The sequence below is a fragment of the Sorghum bicolor genome, chromosome 4, assembly GCF_000003195.3.
Source record: "Sorghum bicolor cultivar BTx623 chromosome 4, Sorghum_bicolor_NCBIv3, whole genome shotgun sequence".
Lineage (NCBI taxonomy): Eukaryota > Viridiplantae > Streptophyta > Magnoliopsida > Poales > Poaceae > Sorghum > Sorghum bicolor.
Window position 1 is genome coordinate 65,532,955 of NC_012873.2, and position 21,434 is coordinate 65,554,388.

At 41.8% G+C, this 21,434-nt stretch overlaps 2 protein-coding genes and 1 non-coding gene across 5 annotated transcripts; all 3 read right to left on the minus strand.

Annotated features, from left to right (window-relative positions):
* Positions 168–10,161, minus strand: LOC8081948 (probable NOT transcription complex subunit VIP2). Of its 3 annotated transcripts, none has more exons than XM_002454619.2 (16): positions 9,938–10,161; positions 8,925–9,026; positions 8,246–8,351; positions 7,987–8,150; positions 7,461–7,809; positions 6,606–6,812; positions 6,429–6,530; positions 3,781–3,869; positions 3,624–3,698; positions 3,079–3,498; positions 2,894–2,946; positions 2,761–2,802; positions 1,571–1,715; positions 1,397–1,484; positions 1,222–1,299; positions 168–418 (listed from the first exon to the last, which is right to left on the minus strand). In XM_002454619.2, exons 2-14 carry the CDS (start codon positions 8,940–8,942, stop codon positions 1,410–1,412), a joined length of 1,845 nt encoding a protein of 614 aa, XP_002454664.1. In that variant the 5' UTR covers positions 8,943–9,026; positions 9,938–10,161; the 3' UTR covers positions 168–418; positions 1,222–1,299; positions 1,397–1,409. The 3 variants fall into 3 exon arrangements, with proteins under 3 accessions (XP_002454664.1, XP_021315446.1, XP_021315447.1); XM_021459771.1 differs by lacking the exon at positions 9,938–10,161 and adding an exon at positions 8,706–8,793; XM_021459772.1 differs by lacking the exons at positions 1,222–1,299; positions 9,938–10,161 and adding an exon at positions 8,706–8,793.
* On the minus strand, positions 12,398–12,470 carry TRNAA-CGC. Its single transcript has one exon. It is a non-coding gene; the product is annotated as a tRNA-Ala (tRNA).
* On the minus strand, positions 12,626–18,855 carry LOC8081949 (chaperone protein DnaJ). Its single transcript, XM_002454620.2, has 6 exons — positions 18,465–18,855; positions 17,857–17,950; positions 17,560–17,630; positions 17,414–17,476; positions 14,742–15,038; positions 12,626–13,077 (listed from the first exon to the last, which is right to left on the minus strand). The coding sequence occupies exons 1-6, from the start codon at positions 18,603–18,605 to the stop codon at positions 12,952–12,954; spliced, it is 792 nt and encodes a 263-aa protein (XP_002454665.1). The 5' UTR covers positions 18,606–18,855; the 3' UTR covers positions 12,626–12,951.

Below are 21,434 nucleotides of genomic sequence, written 5' to 3' on the forward strand. Positions count from 1 at the left end.
ACGGCCAGGCTCACTTGATAACACAAGCTGCTCTGCTAATCGACCGCTCAATACGAGTCGACTGTGTGCACACTGCTAATTTGTTTTACCCCCCTCAGCTGCTACAGTTTTACCCCCCGACGGGGTATAACTTTCGCTGAGACTGACAGAGATGATTCGACAGAGGATAAGACATTAAAACCAGCTATGCCTCTTTTCATTTGAAGCTGGTGAGATAACTGTGCAGAGAAACTAATCCTGAACATTAGGCAGTTTTTAAGGGGGAGTGCACACTCCCCACGATCGAAGGAAAAACGCAAATTCGCTCCCACTGTTTTAGTATAATTACAAGGGGTGTCAACTGGACATTCCACACTTCTGTTGTGCAGCTTCCTCCTCCCTGCAGATCGTTAGATATTTCTGAGTTTCTCTCCTAGTCCTGCCCAAGTGAAACCAGGGCAGAAGTTAGGCCCAAATTACAGCAAAATTAACTACAATCAGCTGACTTATCTAAAAAACAATGGATAAATCATGAATGGATACATTGCAATGCATTATTAATTTTGTTTACGCATAATGGGAATAAATAACAATATTTTTTTGCAAAACAACATGGCACTTGACGCCGTATCTTTTAATAGGAAACACAAAACCAAATGCATCCTGATCCCTTATTTGCGAAATAAGATACCATGTGATACCACACCTTTTAAGAAAGAAAAAACAATGCAATGAAACATGGAAGAGAGCAAGGTTCTGTTGAAGCTCAATTTCCTTTCTAAAGGATTACTTGTCATACCCGTTGGATTGATCAGCCAGATTTTCTCAGCCCCTTCTAATCCTCTTAATCTGACTGTCCATCTCAATGCCACACCCGACTCCCTCACCCTCCCGAGGCCATCACAATTTCATGCTGTCAAATCCACTATCAGCTGACCCATCTTCAACAAGAACACCCGTCAATTGCCCCTAGACACTGGACAGCGCTCACATTGCCTTGACACCACCAACTTTACCAAGCCAGCCTCCCTCTCTCAGGTGATCTCCAAACATGCCTGAATTAGGAACGTCCTCACCCCCAGTGCTAAATCCCCAAACCAAAACCAAAACCCAAATCAAAACATGACCCTGAGATTTGCAAGATCCAATTCACCTTAGATCTTACCAAATCTGAAACAATGAACCACAGTTCAAAGTTCAAACAGCATTGCAAGTCGTATTTATCTGCCAAAAAATACCTACCTTAAAAGTTAGGCAATGATGGCGAGCTTCTTAGTCCCATCCAACAGGGAAAAATATGGGTCAGGACTAAGGAGGTACCTGAAGAAATTAATATTGCAATGAAAATAACAATGGATTCATTGCCTACTACAGAAGAAAGATCAAATAAAAACTAGGTTACTGGGAAGAGTCTTACCCAGATTTTCTTTTCATCTAACGTTTTGTGCTATTGAAGGCAGGGCTGGCCTTTTCTCTACCAGCTCATAGTGGAGAACAAAGTTGTCCTGCAGTAAACACAGGATAATGTAACTTTCAAGTGTACAAGAGATTTCACATATTTTTTCCGGTATATAAGTCAACAGGACCAAACCTTACGGACTGAATCCCAGATCTCTGGGTCAAAGCAAAGGTAAGATCCACGTTCATAGAGGTGTGTTTTGACTAGAGGTTCCACATTTGCAGTTCTTGTGAACCATAAGCGCACTTCTTTATGGTAAAACCATCCCCGATTATACCTGAGAAGACAAAACCAAATACACTATATGGTTTATTAAGGGTAATATACATAAAGAAAAAAAATAAAAAACCAGTTTAATCTCTGTTTGGTTTAGCTGAGCTGCACTAGGTTGTCAAGTGTGGTACATGTGAAAAGGTAGCTTTTGACAAAGATACTATTGCTGTCATTCAATAGTAAACAGAATGAAAGAGAATTCATGGCAATATCTTGAAAATGGCTAAGCCTAGAAGAAGACTCAAGGGACGCGCAGCAATGCGACACAAACACTTGTCGAAGTTAGCAAACTACCAAAAAACAAATATTGTAATGGACTGAAGCTTGATTAACTGAAATGAGAAGTAAAGAGTAAATTTGAAAACACTTGTGGTCAGGTAGTCTAGCTGCTTAGAGCAACTCCAAGAGCTTGGCTAAAATTAATAGTCAAACTCCATTGTTTATCCATTTTGTAAAATAGAAAACTGCTTAAAAAAGAAGAAATTTACAACAGTCTTGCTATTTTACAAAATCAGATAGCTAGTGTCAGTGGTTGGCTATATATGACCACCGAAAATCAAGTGTTAGCCAACTTTCTATTTTACAAAACCAGATAGCATATCTGTTGGAACCTACTTTTTGCTATGCAAATTCTAAAATGGCCTCCACAACAAGAATAGCCAAGTTGTTGGAGTTGCTCTTAGAGCACTGGTTCAAGGCTTTACTGACCCAAACAACAATCCATGCATAGGTCCCTAGTGTGTAGAAGTAACACAAAAGCTCGGCTGGTTCAACATTCACTGAATTAGGTTCATATATGCAGGTTACATTTGCTTCTAATAAGTGGAAACTGGCATCATTAACCCATCATTAGGCTGGCAGCTGGTTTATGAACAAGTTTTACAGCATTAACAAGGATATTAATCTTTGCCATGGATATTGCTGATATGCGATCGTAACACTTAATACAGTACTAAAAAAAGTCTAGAAACATTAAAAAGCAAGGAGCATGTAAATTCAGATAAATACAGCACCAAGATATGCTAAAGAAATGGCCTCAATGTACTCACAGTTCATTGGCAGCATACAGCTGAGCTTCATCCTTTGGCATGCTGCAAGAAGAAAAATATAATCAGATTAAACTATGGTGAGTAAATGACAAGCCTAATTAAGTAAAATATTATGGTAGAGCTGTGGAAGTACCTATAGAAGATGTAAAATAGTATTAGTATGTGAAACTTCTGAAAAAGTAAGGGCTGCAACAAGACAGAATTTGTTAAAATGTAATATGAAACAGACACATCAAGTTAAATTCTGGTAGTTATCTCAGATAATGTGGTTTTAAAAATCTCATTATCGAAAGTAGCCTACAGTTACGGGGTGCTTACCTGTAGCGGTGGAGTTTGCTCAGAGAAGTAACAAGCTGGAATATGAAAATCAGTATCTCCTTTTGCTGGGTCATTCGACCAGGGAGAGCCAAATGTCTTGTATAGATTATCTGGTGAGTTCAAGTTCAAACCCAATGTTGTCAGATCTATTCCTAAAGCAAGAGATGCTAAATCAGCATCATTCATTCTTATAACTCCCAGCAATCCTAACAAGCCATATGGATCAGGTGGTGTCGGTCCCGCCTGAATCTTTTGAATCTGATCCCGATATGAATGTGCAGCAGAAGACATCTGCTGAAACCTGAAATGATTTTGAGGCTGCGGCTGCTGGTATTGCGGCAGAAATTGATCATATGATCCCAAACTAGAAGTTTGACTGGGTGGTCTCAGTAAAATATTGTGGGATCCAGCATTCTGGACCTGATAGAACATAATTGAGATTACTACCATCGTTCAATCAAAGGGGCAATTTAAACATCAAAGTGATACATCCCTCTGGAAAGATTAATTGGATGGTTGTTTTGGGAAAATCATGGGGTACTTACTGACTTAGCACCTTGCTGGTGTTGTTGACGATTAGGTAGGTAGCTACTTCCTAAGTTAAAGCCTGACCTTGCCATCTGTGTATGTGTGCATATTATGTCAAAAAAAAAGACAACGACTCAAGGGGATGATTATTCAAACTACAGAAAATTAACTCACAGGATACTGCTGCGATTGCATTACAGGTACATTCTCGTGGAGTTGTTCCTTATGATGCAACTCCATAGTATTATAATCTGAAGGGTTACCTGATTACAAAAAAGATTATTAAACTTTCCAAGTTGTTAAAATTGAGTTAGCAAGAATAAATGCATTAACTAGTGAAATGTCCATAAAGAGAATGTCAAGCATCAATAAAACATAAGATATATTCTATTTTTTTGTGTGGGTTTATGAAGGAGTGATACTCCAATCCAATGAGGAAAGAATCAGTTCTAAAGGCAGGTAAAAGGATAACAATGATTCAAGATTTGTAACACAACTCAGGAAAAAAATTGACCTCTTTATAGAAAAATGATTCAGCAGCGAAGATTAGACGCAATTCATCCAAGGGCAACGCTAGTTTTTCCTTTGTAAAGAAGGAAAAAGGATGTAATAATTGGGTCAAAAGCATGACCTTATTGCAAAACTTTGTTTCCTATTGCAACCTTTGTTTCATTTTGGTGCATCACAAAAGACGCAAGAAACGAACAGGGATGTGAAGCTTCATACAGTACAGTGCTCAGGGTATGCATGTCCAGCCAAAAGGGTCGCAAAATCGTACCTCAGTAGCAATTGCATCTCATAATTAGGAGGTTCTTTTGATCTATTTTGGTTGAAATGGTCAGGTCCCATGAGAAATCCTAAGGGCTTGAAAGTCTCTGGATGATTCAGGTGATACCTCATAAAGGCTGATTTACCTTCCATGTCTTATATGGATTGTAGTAGTGTACTTGTGTTATTTCCATGTACAAGCACAACATGACAAGATCATACGAAAATCCTCTGTACGAATTGTTGAAAGATGATCCCACAAAATCAATAGGGGAAAAACTCAAGGGCTGTGTGCTCAGTTTTGGTTTTGGTTACTAGAATGCTGACAGAAGGATAACAGGCTGGTTGACCATGTTTGCACAAGCATGCAAGTTACAATTGGACCTTTTGTTTATGTTACGAATCTCACCTATTACAAAAAAAAAACTATTAACCAAGATATTTCATTGAGAAGAAATCTCAACCACAGGGTCAAGAAAAGGCCACAAACCGTGGCTATTGAATAGCACAGAGAGTGGCCCTTTTTGTGAGAAAAGAGAGTCGAACTCCCGACCTGTAGGTCACACAACAGCTCCCTAACCACCACGCTATGTGCACATTTTCCGATTCTCCCCTTATCGACCATCTAATAATGGTCCATGATAATTCTAGTTGGCCAGTGGTTTCCCAATATTGTCCCTTCATTCCTTAAAAAAAAAGAGGGGGGGGGGGGGGGGGGGGGGGGGGGGGGCTCCGATATGGTACAGGGCCAGGTCTTTATTATTGTTGTGGGGCCTTTTTGTTACTTTGAATACCACTTTTGTTGTCGGTCATCAAAGAGTTAGAAGATGGATAACACATCCAAAAGACAAGATTTTTACCTAGATAGATTCTTCTCTCTATCACCTCTTCCCATCTTTGGCCTAGTCATAGTCATACTCACACAATTAGCAGCCTAGGAATGGGAACATGGCCCACGTTCCTGTTCCCATGTTCCACGTTCCGGGAATGTCGCACAAAACAGGGTCAAAGGCATCGTCCTCGACCGAGGAATGTCGCCCAACCGGGTATGCGGGGTCATTTTCGACCGTTGCGTAAAAAACTCTCCCAAATAGCGTACCACGTTCATCGACTCCATTCCTCAACCCCATTGACACAGGAACTTTGTGGCTATGGGCCAGTCTAAAAGTGTGGCTATGGGCCTAGTCTAAAAGTGTATACACCGCGTTGGATATCAATAACAATAACCACCACAAATATAGCCAAGGCTTAGGATGATTAGACGATCCATCTATAACTCCATCATGTCCTATGGGTATGATCTGTGTTGGCCTTCTGGATCTTTGTTGCCAATATCCAATGTAGCAAGGAAGATCACTTTATAAGAGTGGCAAGATGACGAGTTCGCCGTTAAGAACTGTTCACATCATGTTATACCTTTGGCAGGTTTGCAAATGCTCATCTGGATACTAGTCGTGTATTTCTACTTGATGCTCTGATTGTCAAAGATGGGACAGTATATGCTACTCCCTCCATTCCAAATTATAAGACATTCTGGATTTTCTAGATACATTAGTTTAACTATGTATCTAGACATAGTGTATATCTAAGTGCACAGCAAAAGTTATATATCTAGAAAAACTAAAACATCATATAGTATGGAATGGAGGGAGTACAAGAGAATCTAACGATAGGGCCTTACTGTTGCCAAGGAAAAGACCAATTGCAGCAAGATAGACAAAAATATTTCACATTAAACCTATGAAAGTGAAATAACCTCTGATTAACTTGAGGAAAAGATAAATAGTAAATTGAAAGATGGAGCTCACAACACAAGCCAGGGTCATACTGTTGAAAACTAAACACAAATGCTAAGCTCAAGTACTCAACAAATACAGAGTAACAAGGGCCAGTTTATAACAACTGTAGAAGATACATAACTGGTATTGGAAGGTCAAGGTCATATATAGTAACAGTGTAACACAATCAAACAGATCAGGCACCACAGATGGCAAAATGAGGAAACCCCACTAATTCAACTGACAATTTATAGTAACAAATTTGACTGGAACAACCTTTATACCCAGGCAAAGCTGGGAAGTCTTCATTTTGAATGCTGAATTCCTGGTTTTGTTGCACAATGGTGTTAACACCAACTCCTTGCTTGCGCAGTGACCCTGCAATTTAAAGAAATTATCAAAATCAATATCCAAATAATAATTAAGAAATATATTAGTTTCCAGTGCTCTTACCATATTGTCCTTGTGGACCACCAGCAGAATTAGGCCGACCAGACAATTGGGGAAAATCATTTATGTCAAATGGAGCAGTGTCACTGGGATCATGCAACATCCCCATAGAACTAAGAGAATTATTTCCTGCTTGAATTTGGTTCTGTGATAATGAACCTCCAGATGTTGGATATGAACTCCCAAGCATATTTATCAACTGAGGAGATGCTGGTTTCAGAGATTAAAAAAGGTTGGATGAGACATGAACTCTGATAAACAGATAAGTAATAAACAGCACACTTCTTAATAACCATTAAAATTTTTGGAGACTTGTTTCACAATTATTATACAAATAAAAAATGTACAAGCTTATATCAGGATCAGGTACTATTATGCTATATACATCTGGGATCATGAGTTGAACCACATTACATGAGAAAGAGAAAACAGGAAATGTTAAGAACTTGGTATAACTGGGGAATCTTTCATGAGGTGCTACTTTCCTGTCTCACTCACAATTACACAAACTCGCTTGCAATTTACTCTCTAGCACTACCTATTCCCATAAAGCAAAAATAGCAATACATACATACTGATTCAACAGGCTACGAAAGATAAGACATTATATGGGGGCAGTGGGCCGCTTGTTTCTCATTGCCAAATTTTAATGCCAAGAAAAAGTTGAAAGGTGGGTGTTCAGCTTGAACCTTGGAGCAAGAAATGAAGCAAGTGGACAACCAACGTATTGAACATGTTAAAGAGTTGAGGCTACAACTGACTAGAAACAAGCCAGCCAACCATGAAACATGGAGTCCAGTTAAATCTATTAAAAAAATATAACATTTCACTTGTTTATGGGTACACGTAATCAATTACCTTGTTGATGAAGCAAGCCATTCATCATTCGACTGGATCCTTGCACATTCAGACTACCACTCCCAGCATTACCACTCAGATTCATCCGTGATGCAATACTTGGCACGGACAAACCACCAGTGCTTATATTTCTTCCAATACTGCTTCCACTTACAATATTTCCTACAGAACTTGTGATCCGTGGACCCGAGTTTCCTAAAGATGGAGATACTGATATCCCAGGAACAGAATTGCGACTACCACCGGATAAGCCTTGGATGTTACCACCAATATTCATGCTGCTACTAAATGCCGGACCTCCGCCAAAATTCATCCCTCTACCACTGACACCTGAATGTGCATGAGGAATCTGCAAAGGGACCACACAATAAATCATCTTGCTCCACATGGATGCACAGAGAAACAGACATTTCAACTAATAAAAATTGATCCTCGGATCCCATAAGCCATAAAAGTGAACATGTATGCTTAGCACCAAATAAGAAAATGAATTGCAATATATATGAAAAAAGATGAGCATTAGAACCTGAGACATGGCAACCGGAAGGTTGTTTGAAGGGAATCTCCCAGGAATGCTACCTCCAGGTTGTTGAACCCCAGAGGACGGAAAGCCACTCATGGCAGCATTCCTTTGTGCAAGTGATCCAGGCATATTTGGAAGGTTGTAACTTCCATGAGTGTTATGCAAGCCTTTGAAAATATCAGGAAAAGAAACCTTACTTAATGCTCGTCATATGTAGTATAAATGGACTAACCAAAGTTTTCTGTATTACATATATGCTCACCAGAATGATGGAAACCTGGAATTGATCCAGATTGACCCGAAAAGGATGCTGTAAATGGCCTTCCAGCTGAGTCTGGAAGATTTGATGCTGAACTATTAAGGTTTGACTGCCAAGGAAAGAAAAAATGAGTTAATAAAAAAATAAACATAATATTGAGTTAAGCCAACCATATTGAGATAAGCAGGTCACTAAAGAAGTTTGAGTAGGATATAGTCATCAAAGAGTTCAAGATGAAATACCCATTTGTTTGGAAAAAAAAATAGGAGTGTAAACAAACAAGCAAATGACCTACCAGATCACGACGTAACAATACCTCTGCTCTGATTTACCTGTTGATAGTCTCACAGTGCACAAATTTGACTATCACCTAATACAAGTACCGTATATAAAACATTAAAAATATCGCTGTCTCACGTGCACAAATTTGACTATCACCTAATATAACTACTGTAGATCGAACCTTTAAAATATTGTTGTGACACAATGAAGTACTTTTGATGATGATTCCATTCATATAACTCTTGCCTGATATCTCTAAGAAGATTTGCCTGGTGATGATTGAAGTTATATAAAAGTTGACTTTCATTCAAGAATATCATCCATTCCGGACCCAATGTAGTAAAAAAAATAGAAAGAACATGAATACATAATGATAGCAAGAAATCCTGCAAGTACGTACATTCAGCAAGCCCGACATTTTGAAGACACCAAAAGAATCGAAGACTCAAGGGCAAATGAAGATTATCCACAGAAAATGCATGATGCAGCAAACCCTTCCAACCTGAAACAGAAAGAGGATATAAATTTATAAGTAGTCAGTACAGTAAGGGAATCCTTTGAACATGGAAAATACCTTATATTGAACCAATGTGAACAACATATAACAAGTACAGCAATGAAACTGAAAATGACAGACACTAAATTCAAGTTTGTCCCTAGATCAGTTGGTTTTTACATATCTGTCATTCAGTTGAAACGCCATGACAAAAACAAAGCTGTTAAGTCCCTGGCAAATTGGGGAAGGCTGAGATGAAAACCATCGCAAACCATCAACAAAAGGGAAAGTCATACAAAATATAAAAGGATCATTTGAAACGACTGGAAAGAGAAAGCTATAAGAAAATCATTCGCAAACTAAATAACTACAATTATCACAATAACTGCAGAAATTTTGAACACTAAAAGATTGGTCAGGCCAACCTTCCAATACAAAGCAGACCATGTGCCAGCACAATATGAAAACAAGCCGATTTTTTCTAAACATCTCGAAACATGTAGAAGGATTATTTGTGCCATAAACCACTGAGTTACTGGGTTAGACTAGTGCATTCCAGAATAACCTGATCAGCGCAGAACATGACAGCAGCAACATTGCATATGAGAGCTGACACTGAAACTGCTGAACCATAGAATATAATCCCACACACTCAATCGTTCTCCGCAGGTACGAGCACAAAAATCACAAATCTCTGCAGGTACGAGCAAGGAAGGGAAAAAAATAGCAAAGAAGGAAAAATTCCGGCGAACATATAACACGATCCCACTCCACATCGGCAATCGCCGGATGGACGAACAGAAACACACGTAGAAACGGATCGAAGGACGCAAAAGGCCGGCAAGGGAGTCGGATGGGAGCGGAATCGCGATATGTCTCGTGGAATTAGGGCAAACCGGCGCACGAGGCATGCTTACCGAGGGGAGGCCGCGCCTGTCACGCGGGAGGCGGAGATGATCGGGTTCGGCGGCGGCAGCGGCGGTGGAGGACGCGCTCGGCGGATCCAGGGGGAGGTGGAGAGCTTCGCGACTCGCGAGAGGACGAGACGCGGTGCGTCTGGCCGTCGGCGACGGCGAGAGGAATCGAAACTGAGAGAGACGACGGGGAGGGGGAGGGGGAGCGGAGGGGAGGAGAAAGGCACTTTAGAAGGGGCAGGAGGAGGTGGGTTTTGGTCCGTTACAGATGAAATGGATCTGGTTCGAGGATGGTCTGCGCGGGCTGAATGGGCCGGTATTGGATTTCTTTCGAGGCTGGGGTCGAGGGATTAAATGGGCCTGAGCTGAACGGCTTTCTGTAAGTTACTACATTCTTTTTATTTCAGGCCACTTTGAAATGTATGATTCATATACAAATAAAAAAATGCATGATTAGAGTTGCATATATAACTTACAATCCTGCAGAAGTTTAATATACAGGAGAATTACCATTTTGTACTTTGGATGCAACACAAAAAAAATTTGCAAGAATTCCGAGAGATAGACATAGAGGAAACATACTAGTTCTCCTTTAAATTTTATATGGTTTTATACATTTCATAGGAATCCAAAGGATTGTTAATTGTATAAGGTTTATAATCATTTGTTCTACAGGTATATATCTAATTTTCTTATAATATTAAAATCAACTAAAATTCTTTTGTTTTTCCTTTGTTTCAAACGGAGCCTCATATTATTATTTTATAGGTGCACATAACGAATTGGGATACTTAATGGCTATACGTAATAGGTACTGCTAGGTTTAATGTCATCCTAAATAAAATGAAGCACTTTATGTGGAGAATGACGCATGGCACTGCAGCTCTAAGAATAAGGCCTCGTTTAGTTGTAAAAAATTTTCAAGATTCTACATCACATCGAATCTTACGGCATATGCATAGAGCATTAATATAAATAAAAATAAATAATTGTATGGTTTGCCTGTAATTTACGAGACGAATCTTTTGAGTCTAGTTAGTCCATGATTGGACAATAATTATCAAATACGAACAACAATGCTACTGTAGATGAAACCAAAAATTTTCGCGAACTAAACAGGCCTAAAGTCGGAGAGGCATGAGAATCGACACAGTATGTCCCATCTGTAATTATCACTAGAATTTATATGGAATTCCCTTAATGCTATTGTAATTTTCAACTTCTCTTAGTTGCCATTATCTAAGGTTGCATTCTCTTGGTTGTCAAAATGTTAGCTTGCCTTTGTTGGTACTCGATGTCGTGGTCCTGATTATATATCATAGGGTTCCTGATTATATATCCATCCACGGTTCACATTGAAACACCATGATAACATGCTAGACAATGTAGGCTTTGACCTATACATTTAGGTTGCCTAGGTCAAGTAATATTCTCAAGTGTTGGATTTTGATGATCTAGATCTAAGATAAATGTGTGACCAAGTTGTGTGGCACTAGAGCTCCAACCAAACAGACCCCTACTACTTTGACTCAACTCCCTAGATTGTGTTGCATTAGCGAGTTGATTCCTCGCCTCACCGCTAAGAAAATGCTCTCCCCTTCTTCACTCTCTAACAAAACCTCGAATTTTGAAGAAAAGGTGGGCAGTGGTTGAGAAAGGCAATCTCAGTGAATTTAATAACCCCATTTTCCAAGCAAAAGTTATCATCCATAGCGGCGACACCATCTCCACGTTCAAACCGGTGAGGATGTCGACGCCATAGTTGTTGCTCGCATCTTCAACACATCCGTCATAGAGAAAACAATTCCACTCTGCTCTCTCACCATCGCCGGACAAGAGAAAAATAAATCACCAAGACTAAGGGGGGTGTTTGGGACCGCTCTGCTCCACGTTTTTCAGCTCCGCTCCACGTTTTTTAGCCAAACGGTTTCAGCTCCACGCACTCAGTTTGAGGAAAAATGGTGGAGTTGTGAGAGCACCTAAAGAGGTACTCCACAAACTCCAGTTTTCTGTGGAGCTACTCTATGGTGGAGTTTGTGGAGCAGAGTTTGTGGAGCAGTCTCAAACACCTCCTAAGAAACTTAATATGGAGAGACCCTATCAAAGACTCGATCTACTCAGAAAGACTTATTACAATAGATCCCCGCCCCCTCCGACCTCTGGCAATATACTGGGGTAGAAAGAGAGGGGGACCATTAGTGATAGAGACACTAGCGGCGGAGGCGGTGCCGAGTCGAAGACCATAGTAGTGGCTGCGGTAGCATGTTATAACCGATACTGTCGCACTAACCTTGATGTGATCCGTTGGGTGGTTCTTGATACTTCGCCGTATTCACAGATGATCCTCATTGACAATAGAAAAAAAAAGATCCTAATTAACAATAGAAGGTTCTTGATACTTCAACGTATTCACAGATTATCCTCATGGACAATATAAAACAACAAAATGCAAAATATGAGAAATGGAGACGCGGGGAATCGAACCCCGTGCCTCTCGCATGCGAAGCGAGCGCTCTACCATATGAGCTACGTCCCCAATGACATTCAATGTCTCTATTCAAGTTTAAGATCTTTCAAACTGGTCCCCATCTTTGCAGGTCAACAACAGGCGGCAACATATACCAGATGACAAACTCGGCACACAGAAGAAGTCAGCAGTGAATCAAAGAACTCATGCATGTAATCAGTGGCTAGGGATCGATCAATCGGATATACCAGATGTTAATTAATGGTAAAAAAAAGAATCGATTAGAAGTCACTCAATGTATTGTACAACACAACCGACACAGATGGAGAAAGAAAAATGCAGTATCCTCGACGAGTTTCAATGGAAGTCCCTCACAGGCCTAAGGTAAGGCATATGATGAGCTAAACGCCTCTTCAGATCACAGCAGCTAGCAGAAGCGACATGCTGTGCCTCCCTGCCGCTGCTGGCTACTAGGGCCCTCGGCACCGCCAAGGACCAACGAATGATATCACCAAAGCCACAGGTCAAACTGCTACCGTAGCTGCTGGTGCTAGGAACCGGCCGTTTCATCTTCAGATGAAACATCGTGCTTGGATGACAGCTTCTGTTTCCGGCCGTTCCTCCTCCGGCTGGTGTTCGGACCTCTCGGCTTCGGCGTTTGCTTCGTATCGCTCACCTGCAGAAGACAAGATAAAATTAAAAGGCCATCATCAAATGCAGAAGATTCTATTCCTTTGAATTAGTTTAAGCCAAGGAGGAGCTTAAGAGCAACAGCCATATTCATTCGTACACCAGAGCATAGGTTCCCAAGGAAAAGAAACCGGCACCACTAGTTTCATGGGGTTCTCGAGGAAAAGAACAAATATGGAGCATCAGATCAGAGCATAGATTCAGGTTTATCATCAGGCACCCAGCTGAATGGCAATTTAAGGTACGACTAGGAGGACCGTGAACAGAATTCCAACAGGAAAAGGGTGCGGACAAGTCAGCAAAGGCACAACACAACGTAGCAATCCAATTATCCAAGAAAGTGATATCTGTAAAGCAGAGAATGACGTGTGACCGGTCTATCTGTTCAGATGCCAAAGTGGTAATAAACTCGTCAAAAATTAAAACATTGCTACCACCCAAAATGACAGAATATGTAACCAAAATGACATGGAATATGAGACATATCACATCATAAGGATATGAAAAATCCACTCTCACGCAGCTATATATGGCAAAAGTGGTACAGCAGACTGTTCCACTATATGGACCACACCAACAGCAACGTCTACCTGTCATCAAAAAGCCTTATCCAGTCATATGCTAAGCAAGTCTTCATGTCAAGCATGAATCTAGTGGTCGAGCTTTTCTTCCACCCAAAATCCAAAAACTTTTCAAGATTCCCCGTCACATCGAATCTTTAGACACATGCATGGAGTATTAAATATAAACGAAATTAAAAACTAATTACACAGTTTGGTCGAAATTTACGAGACGAATCTTTTGAGCCTAGTTAGTCCATAATTGGACAATAATTAACACAAACAAACGAAAGTGCTACAGTATCCCAAAAAAAATTCAGCAAGGAACTAAACAAGGCCCCAATCAACATAAAAAGTTTCAGCAGAGTCCTTAACAGTTTATTGGACTATCATGTGATCATTATATGACTACTAAACGCCCCGAAGGGCTTAGGTACAAAGATAGAATGGGGCCCAGCAAGTGACCTAGGACTAACATCTGTTGGCAAATGAATAAAAGGATAAACCAAAAGGTTATCGACAAAAACATATATTTAAAATACGTGCAGCTATGCTGAATTTCTGTTTCTTCATAAACATTATAAATACCAAATACACCACGGCAAAATAATATTATATTCAATAACATAGGAAGCAGTAACAGTGAAAGCAACATCCAAGACCAAGACAAATGACGTGAACACATATGAGCATACTATCAAGCGATATCAGTACTTAAAGACTAGCACTGTAGCTAACTTTTACATAGCTGCCCAATCCTTTTCATAACCACCTAGGGACTTGATACTTCTTCTCAAGGGAATCTACAGGCGCCTGAACTTATGACGAGGAAAAGGCACTCACAAAAAAAGGAAAGCATAAAACAAAATGTCCAAGTGATTGTAAAAGACACCATTTATATAACAATCTCCTACATCATATTTGCTTATGGTTTAGATGTGTGCCCAATTGCATGACCATCGTCACAAGCAAATTGTAATAAGACCACAGTTATCTAAAAAAACATAATCAGACCTAGTAAATAACTATGGCTCGTGCCATGTTGCATCATTATCAAGCAGAGTAAATTGATAATGACAAGTGCACTTACCCCAAAACAAAATCCAGCCTGACCAGCACCGCCTTCAACAGGCCTTGGAGGCTTCCCTGAGTCCATTGCTGATGAACCCCGCTTATTGAAGCCATTACATGATGACACCTCTGCCTCCTTTACTATAGTAGGAGGAGGAGGTGGGGACGGTGATGATGAAGGTGAGGTCGAGCATGTTCTACTTTTGGCTTGCCCCTGAACTTGATCCTTAGCAGACCCGTTGCAGAATCCTGAATCAATATCAGACTGGAACATGTCCACAAAAAGCTGCTGCAGCTCCTCAAAGCTTTCCTGCCTCTATAAATCCAACAGTCAAAGGTTATTGTGTTGTCATTCTCATATTTATTTTTTTGGATACATCATGTCTAGGAAAATTAGATGAAATAGTCATTGTCATCCCTGAACTATTGCGCAAGGCTCAAATTGACCCCTGAACTATCAAAACGTCCACTTTCGTCCTTGATCTATTGAATTTGTGGTCAATCTTGTCTATTCCCCTTGATTGCTTGCCATGTGGGACAGCCGCACATGCAAAATGTCAGCCTTGCCCCTCGCTGAATCCTTTACCCGTTGGCCAGTCACGACATTTCCGTCTCCACCGTTTCCCTCCCATCCTCATCCGCTCTCTCTTTGTTCTTCGACTTTGTTCTTCGACGCCAGGGTGCTCGTGGAGGCCAGCCGCTGGGGCCCCCTTGCCTGTGGAGGCCAACCGTCCCCAGTTTGCTCTCCCTCTGTCATCTACTTCCTTCAGGTCGTCTCTTGGCGTCGGCGTTCTTCCTCTCTCTCTCCTCCTTGGATCCATGCCCCGTGGAGACACAGACACGACGGCCGCCGCCTCCACAATGGAGCGCCCAGACGGGGCACGGGGGAGACGACCCGAATGAAGTAGACGACAGAGGGAGAGCGAGCTGGGGACGAATGGCCTCCACGGGACTAGCCTCCATGGGCGAGGGGCCCCAGCGGCTGGCCTCTATGAGCGCCCTAGCGCCGAAGAACAAAGTCAAAGAACAAAGAGGGAGCGGGTGAGGACGAGAAAATTGCTATTATAGGACTCCAAACAATGGGCTTCGCTGCTATAGGAATTTAATCGTTGACTTTGCTAAAATGACACTTGAAACGTTGACACTTTGTTTTAGATGACATTTGGTGTATATTTCTTGACTTTGGTAATCCAAATACATGTACTTTGCTCTTTCATTGACTCTTTTACCCTTGTGGCTTATGCATCCTTATGCATGAGAGAGCCCGACGTTTGGTCATCTCCTGACATTTTATCTGGCCGCTGGCCGCCGCCGCCCGCCCAATCTCCTCGACGCGCCGCCCATGGAGGAGAGGACCTCACCCCCACTGGATACAGAAGGGCCTCTGGATGCCTCTGCCCTTGTCTGCGCTGGCTGGCCCTAGCCAGGGTACCTGTACGCTAGGCGCAGCCATGCACAGTCGGCGCCCAGCCATGGCCAGACTGCAGCCAACCATGCCCAGGCGGCGGGTGCCCAGCTAGCCAAGGCTGCGCCCAGCTAGGCAGGCCAGGCGAGTGACCAACAGCCCTATCCCATGTCCCTTCAAGTATACAAGGGTAATACGGTCACATGGAGACAAAATACATGTATTTGAGTTGAGAAAAATGATTAAAAAGGCCAAATGTCATGTATAACAAAGTGTCAATGTTTCAAAGGTCGTTTTAGCGAAGTCGATGTTTGAATTCCTGTAATAACGAAACCCATTGCTTCGCGTCCTATAATAGCAAATTTTTCGATGAGGACGGGAGGGAAACAGTGGAGACGGAAACACCATGACTGGCCAACGGGTAAAGGATTCAGCGAGGGGCAAGGCTGACATTTCGTATGTACAGCTGTCCCACATGGCAAGCAATCAAGGGGAATAGACAAGATTGAGCCTAAATTCAATAGATCAAGGATGAAAGTGGATGTTTTGATAATTCAGGGATCAATTTGAGCCTTGCTCAATAGTTCAGAGATGACAATGGCCATTTCGCCCGAAAATTATGCCAATTTCCAGCTATTTTCTGGAAAAAAAATCACCTAAAAGTTCAGCTTTTAGTATCCACTAAAAACCATGGAGGATACGGAGCTTTCATAACAATTCCTTCTTTTTTAAGCCTGTGGACATATGAACATGAAACATACAAAGATATTGAAGGTTGTATAAGTTGCTTTGGATAAACCCAAGCAAGGCCTTGGGAACCCAGTCCCATCCCAGGCAATATTAATACCCTAATATATATTAGGATACAAAAGATCATGTTTGCTTATTTCCTTGCAACTTCATGAAAAGAAGTTTGCATATACCCACAAAAACCAATACTTTTTTCCCAGAATAAGAATAAATGATTTATGAGAAATATTAAAAAACTATATGATACACAGAATAGGGACTACAATGTAGAAAAGTCTGTACATGTTGTTAGGTTTGTTTAGAGTAACACATTTTGCTATAAGTTTGTTGACAAAACATATACTTGTGGCCCCACCTAGGATTATGTGAAAAGGAAGTGGTAAAACCAACAGTGTCTGTGCTAGATGGAATTTTCATGCTAAAGCAGCGTGAGTGTGACAACCAAATCTAAATATGGCTGCTCCAGCTAATCGTGGCCTTGATGATACTACAAAGAAGCATCTGTAACTAGGACCAGTAGTGCCATCAGCTCTTACCGTCGGCCGCACCTGGCTCATCATCTGGGCCATCTCACCAATGAAGTCACCCATCCCCTGCATCTGCAGCAACAGCAGAAAAGGTCACCCTACTGTTAGATCCAGAATTATGCAACACAAAGAACAGTTCAGTTAGAGATGCATACGCTATCCTCGTCGTCCTCATCGTCGTATACTCCAACATCGTAGAGGAGCCGTTTATTGGCGTCAGAGAGTACTGCACAAAGAACAATGGGATGGGAGCACAAGGGCTCCACGCAATAAGTTTACCAACAGGCTAGATTGGGTCTGTTTGCTGGTGTTCAGTTTATTAGTTGTTGGTCAGTCGTTGTAACAGGTGAAGGGTGGTTTGTGTTGCTTCTCAAAAAAAGGGTGGTTTGTGAATAGAGATGGAACAGAGCAGTGGGGCGGATGCAGGGTGCTGAGAGAAGGAAGATTGAGACCGGAATAGGCGCCCTGGATCTCTTGGAACTTCTCCTTGGCTTCCTCCATGTGTTTCACGCTGCTGGAGGAGGAGCATTTGTCCGGGTGCCATTTCTGCAGAGCAATTGGACAGAATCATTAGGGATCCTCTCCATTGAATATGTTTTAAAATTGGAACATAATAACGTTATACATGTGTTGGCATGCATGCACTGGGATTCAGTGTGTCTGATTAGTATGACAAAACATTGACGCGCACAAACAACAGGATCTCACCAACCAATTTGTTTGGTTTAAGAAATTCACCTTGGAACGAATGGTAACTGCCAGATCGCACTGGCTTTTGAATCGTAATTACTAGAGACGGAGCATTTAGTTAGCGGCACAGGAAAGTAGGCAACGAATTGGGAGAAATGAAACATGAACTTGGCGCCAATGTTTCTGCCAGCAGACTCGAATCACCCGCGGAGAACGACGCTCTCTCTCTCTCTCTCTCGACAAGTTACAACGACACCAGAAAGGCACGCGCGATGACAGATAGCTAAATCAACAACGATATGCAGCAGCAAGCAACCAGGAGCGGGGAGACGGCGCGAAATCAGGAACCGAATTGCTGCCTCTCACTCACCTTGGCGAGCTTCCGGTAAGCGACCTTGAGGTCGGCGTCGGAGCACTCCTTCTTGAGCCCGAGGACGGCGTAGAGGTCGCCGCCGCCCTCACCGCCCTCCGCCGCCGCCGCGTCGCTGAACTTCTCTCCCCCGGCGTCCATGCCGAGAGGCGAGGCGACAGGAGACGTGCAGAGCTCCCCCGGCAGCACGCAGGTTGGTAGGTACGCGGCTGCTACCCACGGGTGCGACGCGAGGGCGCGCAACGCGAAGAGGCGACGCCGGCGGTGGGGTAGGAGGGAGAGAAGAGGAAGGAAGGAAGCAAGCGGATGGCGCGGCTGTTGCTGCTGCTGCTCTTCTCTTCCGTTCTTCCCCCCCTCCTCTCCTTGTGTCACCACGCGCCGCAGGAAGCCTCCAGAAACACGGCCGATGCCCACTTGCCCGTTAAAATATTTTTGGCGGCTTGCTCTGCTGGGCCCTGTTTCCAGATGCTACTGTGCGTGTCAATTGTCATCGGAAATTTTCTGTAAAAGTTTTATACAAATTTTGTGAAAACTCTACGGAGTATGTTCCAAACTGGATCCAATAAAACTAAAAAGGCTTCCAATCGCAGTTCTAAAATTAACCGAAGGGATCTTTTTAGTGGAGATCGTCAACTCATATGATCATGTCCCTCTCCGTCAGTGTTTTAGTACTTCTTTGCATAAGTATACTTTTTCATTGAGAAGGGAACCCTTTTAAGATCGTCAACTCATATATGATCTACATATATGGCTTCGAATCAAGTGGTAGTCAGAGATTAGCTTCGTAGGGTCATGATGATTATTCTACCACTTCATCAACCAGTGGAGCATGGAATTGTTGATTCTCACTGAGAGTATATTGCAACGTTACCTCTCAAGTTATTATTTTAATTACTTAGGTTTTGTTTAGTTCTGAAAATTTTTAGTTTTCGGAGTGTAGTACTTTCGTTCTTATTTGACAAATATTGTCTAATTATGGAGTAATTAGACTTAAAAGATTCATCTCGCAATTTACAGATAAACTGTGTAATTAGTTTTTACTTTTGTCTATATTTATATTTAGTGCTCCATACATATGCCAGAAGATTTAATGTTACGGAAAATCTTGAAAAGTTTTTGGTTTTTAGGTTAAACTAAACAAGACCTTAGCTTGTGCTAAACGTGTTTTATTTCAAAAGAGATGAAGTAGTATATATAAAGGTACAAGTTTGATCAATAATAGTAGCTCGTAAAGATAATCTTCCAAGGCCGTTACCGCGGTTTTGTTCTTTTTGAAAGCATCCGCTAGTGATAATTGCCCTATTATTTATCAGCCTCTGTGCTATTACTAAGAATTTTGGTTTGTAGGAGATTTTAATCTCTTTGAACCTCTAATCTCTAAGAAGCTGAACAAGAACAACTTGATCCATGTCAAATTTCGATGGAAAAGCATTTTTAAACTGAGAGGGTGTTTGATGTAAGGACTAAAATTTAGGGGTGTTTAAATAGTAATAAAAAAATAAATTATAGACATTCTAGTAATAGCACCACATTGTTAAATTGTAGATTAATTAGGATTAATAAATTTATCTTGTAAATAGTCTCGATCTATATATATTTAATTTCGTAAAACTATTATTTTTATATATATCTAAATATTGGATGAGACGACAACTAAACTTGTTTAAGGTAGGTGGAAACACTCAACAGGACGTCAACTCGTAAGATAACAGTCAACAGACGTCTGGGGCCATCAGCGTTCATAATCCAGCATCCAGAAAGCACAGCGCAACATCGTACAGGAAGCCTCGAGAAGGTAGCGGGCCCCACTGCCAGCAGTTGCGAACTACCGGTCGTGCCCACGCGCCGTCGTGCGATCCGGGCCGTTGGCTGCGGATGGTGCTGAGACGGAACGGCCGGGATAGGCCCGCCGGGACTAAGATATTTTCGGAGACGCACCTCCAGAAGGTTCCCAGTACTGTGCGGCTGTGCGGCGCTGTGCCTCGTGGGTCCCACGCACCACCCCCCCTGCGCTGCGCGGACGGCCAACGGCCCGCTGCTTGCTGCACTACGGCCAGTCGCCCAGTCAGGCAGGCCATGCGCCACTCCGCGTGGTGCGCCGTGCGCATGGCTCACGGCGGCAGATCGGGGCCGCAGGCTCGCAGCGGCCGGGGACCCAGGAAGTTCGGTACGCCTCGGTCCACTGTGGAGCCGGTGCACGGCGAGGAGCGCTGCTCCGGTGACGGCGACGAGGCGAGTAGGAGGTGGACGGGCGTAATGATGGGGACGGGACGCTGCGCTTTTTCTCTGTTTTTTTATAATACATATGACGCTGCGCTTTTGGAATCATCGTGAACTTTTATGGATAGAAAATTGTTTCTTTACTTCGCGTTGCCTCGGTGACCAAGAAAAAAGTTTGTTTGGATTTCAGATAAGCCTGGTCTATCATCTGTGGTGAGAGAGAGAAAAGATGAGGGCACTCACATTGTCCTAATACAAACAATATTATAGTTTTTATAGACACTAATTATGTTATTATAAACATTTTACTATGTAGGAAGATAGTTATTAAAAAAAGTAAAAATCATACAAATTGAGTCTAAATTAAAAATCATGTCTACATGAGAACCAAGATACGAAGGAATGTGATTGATAGAGAATAAAGAGAGAATGTATATGATTGGATTAAAAAAATTACGTAGAAATTATTCATTAGAACCAAGGTTTTTAAATATAGTGTCTATCAAAATTGATAAGTATAAAAACTATATATACTATTTACATTGGGACTATCTTGATGCCTAGGCGAGCGAGAACGTGGTTTGGTTTCTTGTCCAATAAGTGCTCTGAAAACTAATACCCCCTTCATTCATTTGTCGTAGTCATTTTATTGAAAAAAAAAATCTCCAAGAAACAGAATCGTCTAAGCTAGAGACTACTATTTTTATCTTTTTCTAAACACATGCGGCTCCTCTGAGTGGTCTAATTAAT

What these genes read in the sequence shown, in the direction of transcription:
- LOC8081948 (XM_021459772.1), bottom strand. An exon ending in GTCACAACAATATTTTAAAG is followed by an intron (nt 8,352 to 8,705) that starts GTTCGATCTACA and finishes TTTCCTTGGCAG; the next exon opens with TCAAACCTTAATAGTTCAGC. An exon ending in ACCAGCAAGGTGCTAAGTCA is followed by an intron (nt 3,499 to 3,623) that starts GTAAGTACCCCA and finishes ATGTTCTATCAG; the next exon opens with GTCCAGAATGCTGGATCCCA.
- LOC8081949 (XM_002454620.2), bottom strand. Translation starts at nt 18,605, where the DNA reads ATGGACGCCGGGGGAGAGAAGTTCAGCGACGCGGCGGCGGCGGAGGGC. An exon ending in GATCCAGGGCGCCTATTCCG is followed by an intron (nt 17,631 to 17,856) that starts GTCTCAATCTTC and finishes TTCTTTGTGCAG; the next exon opens with TACTCTCTGACGCCAATAAA. An exon ending in ATGAGGACGACGAGGATAGC is followed by an intron (nt 17,477 to 17,559) that starts GTATGCATCTCT and finishes CTGTTGCTGCAG; the next exon opens with ATGCAGGGGATGGGTGACTT.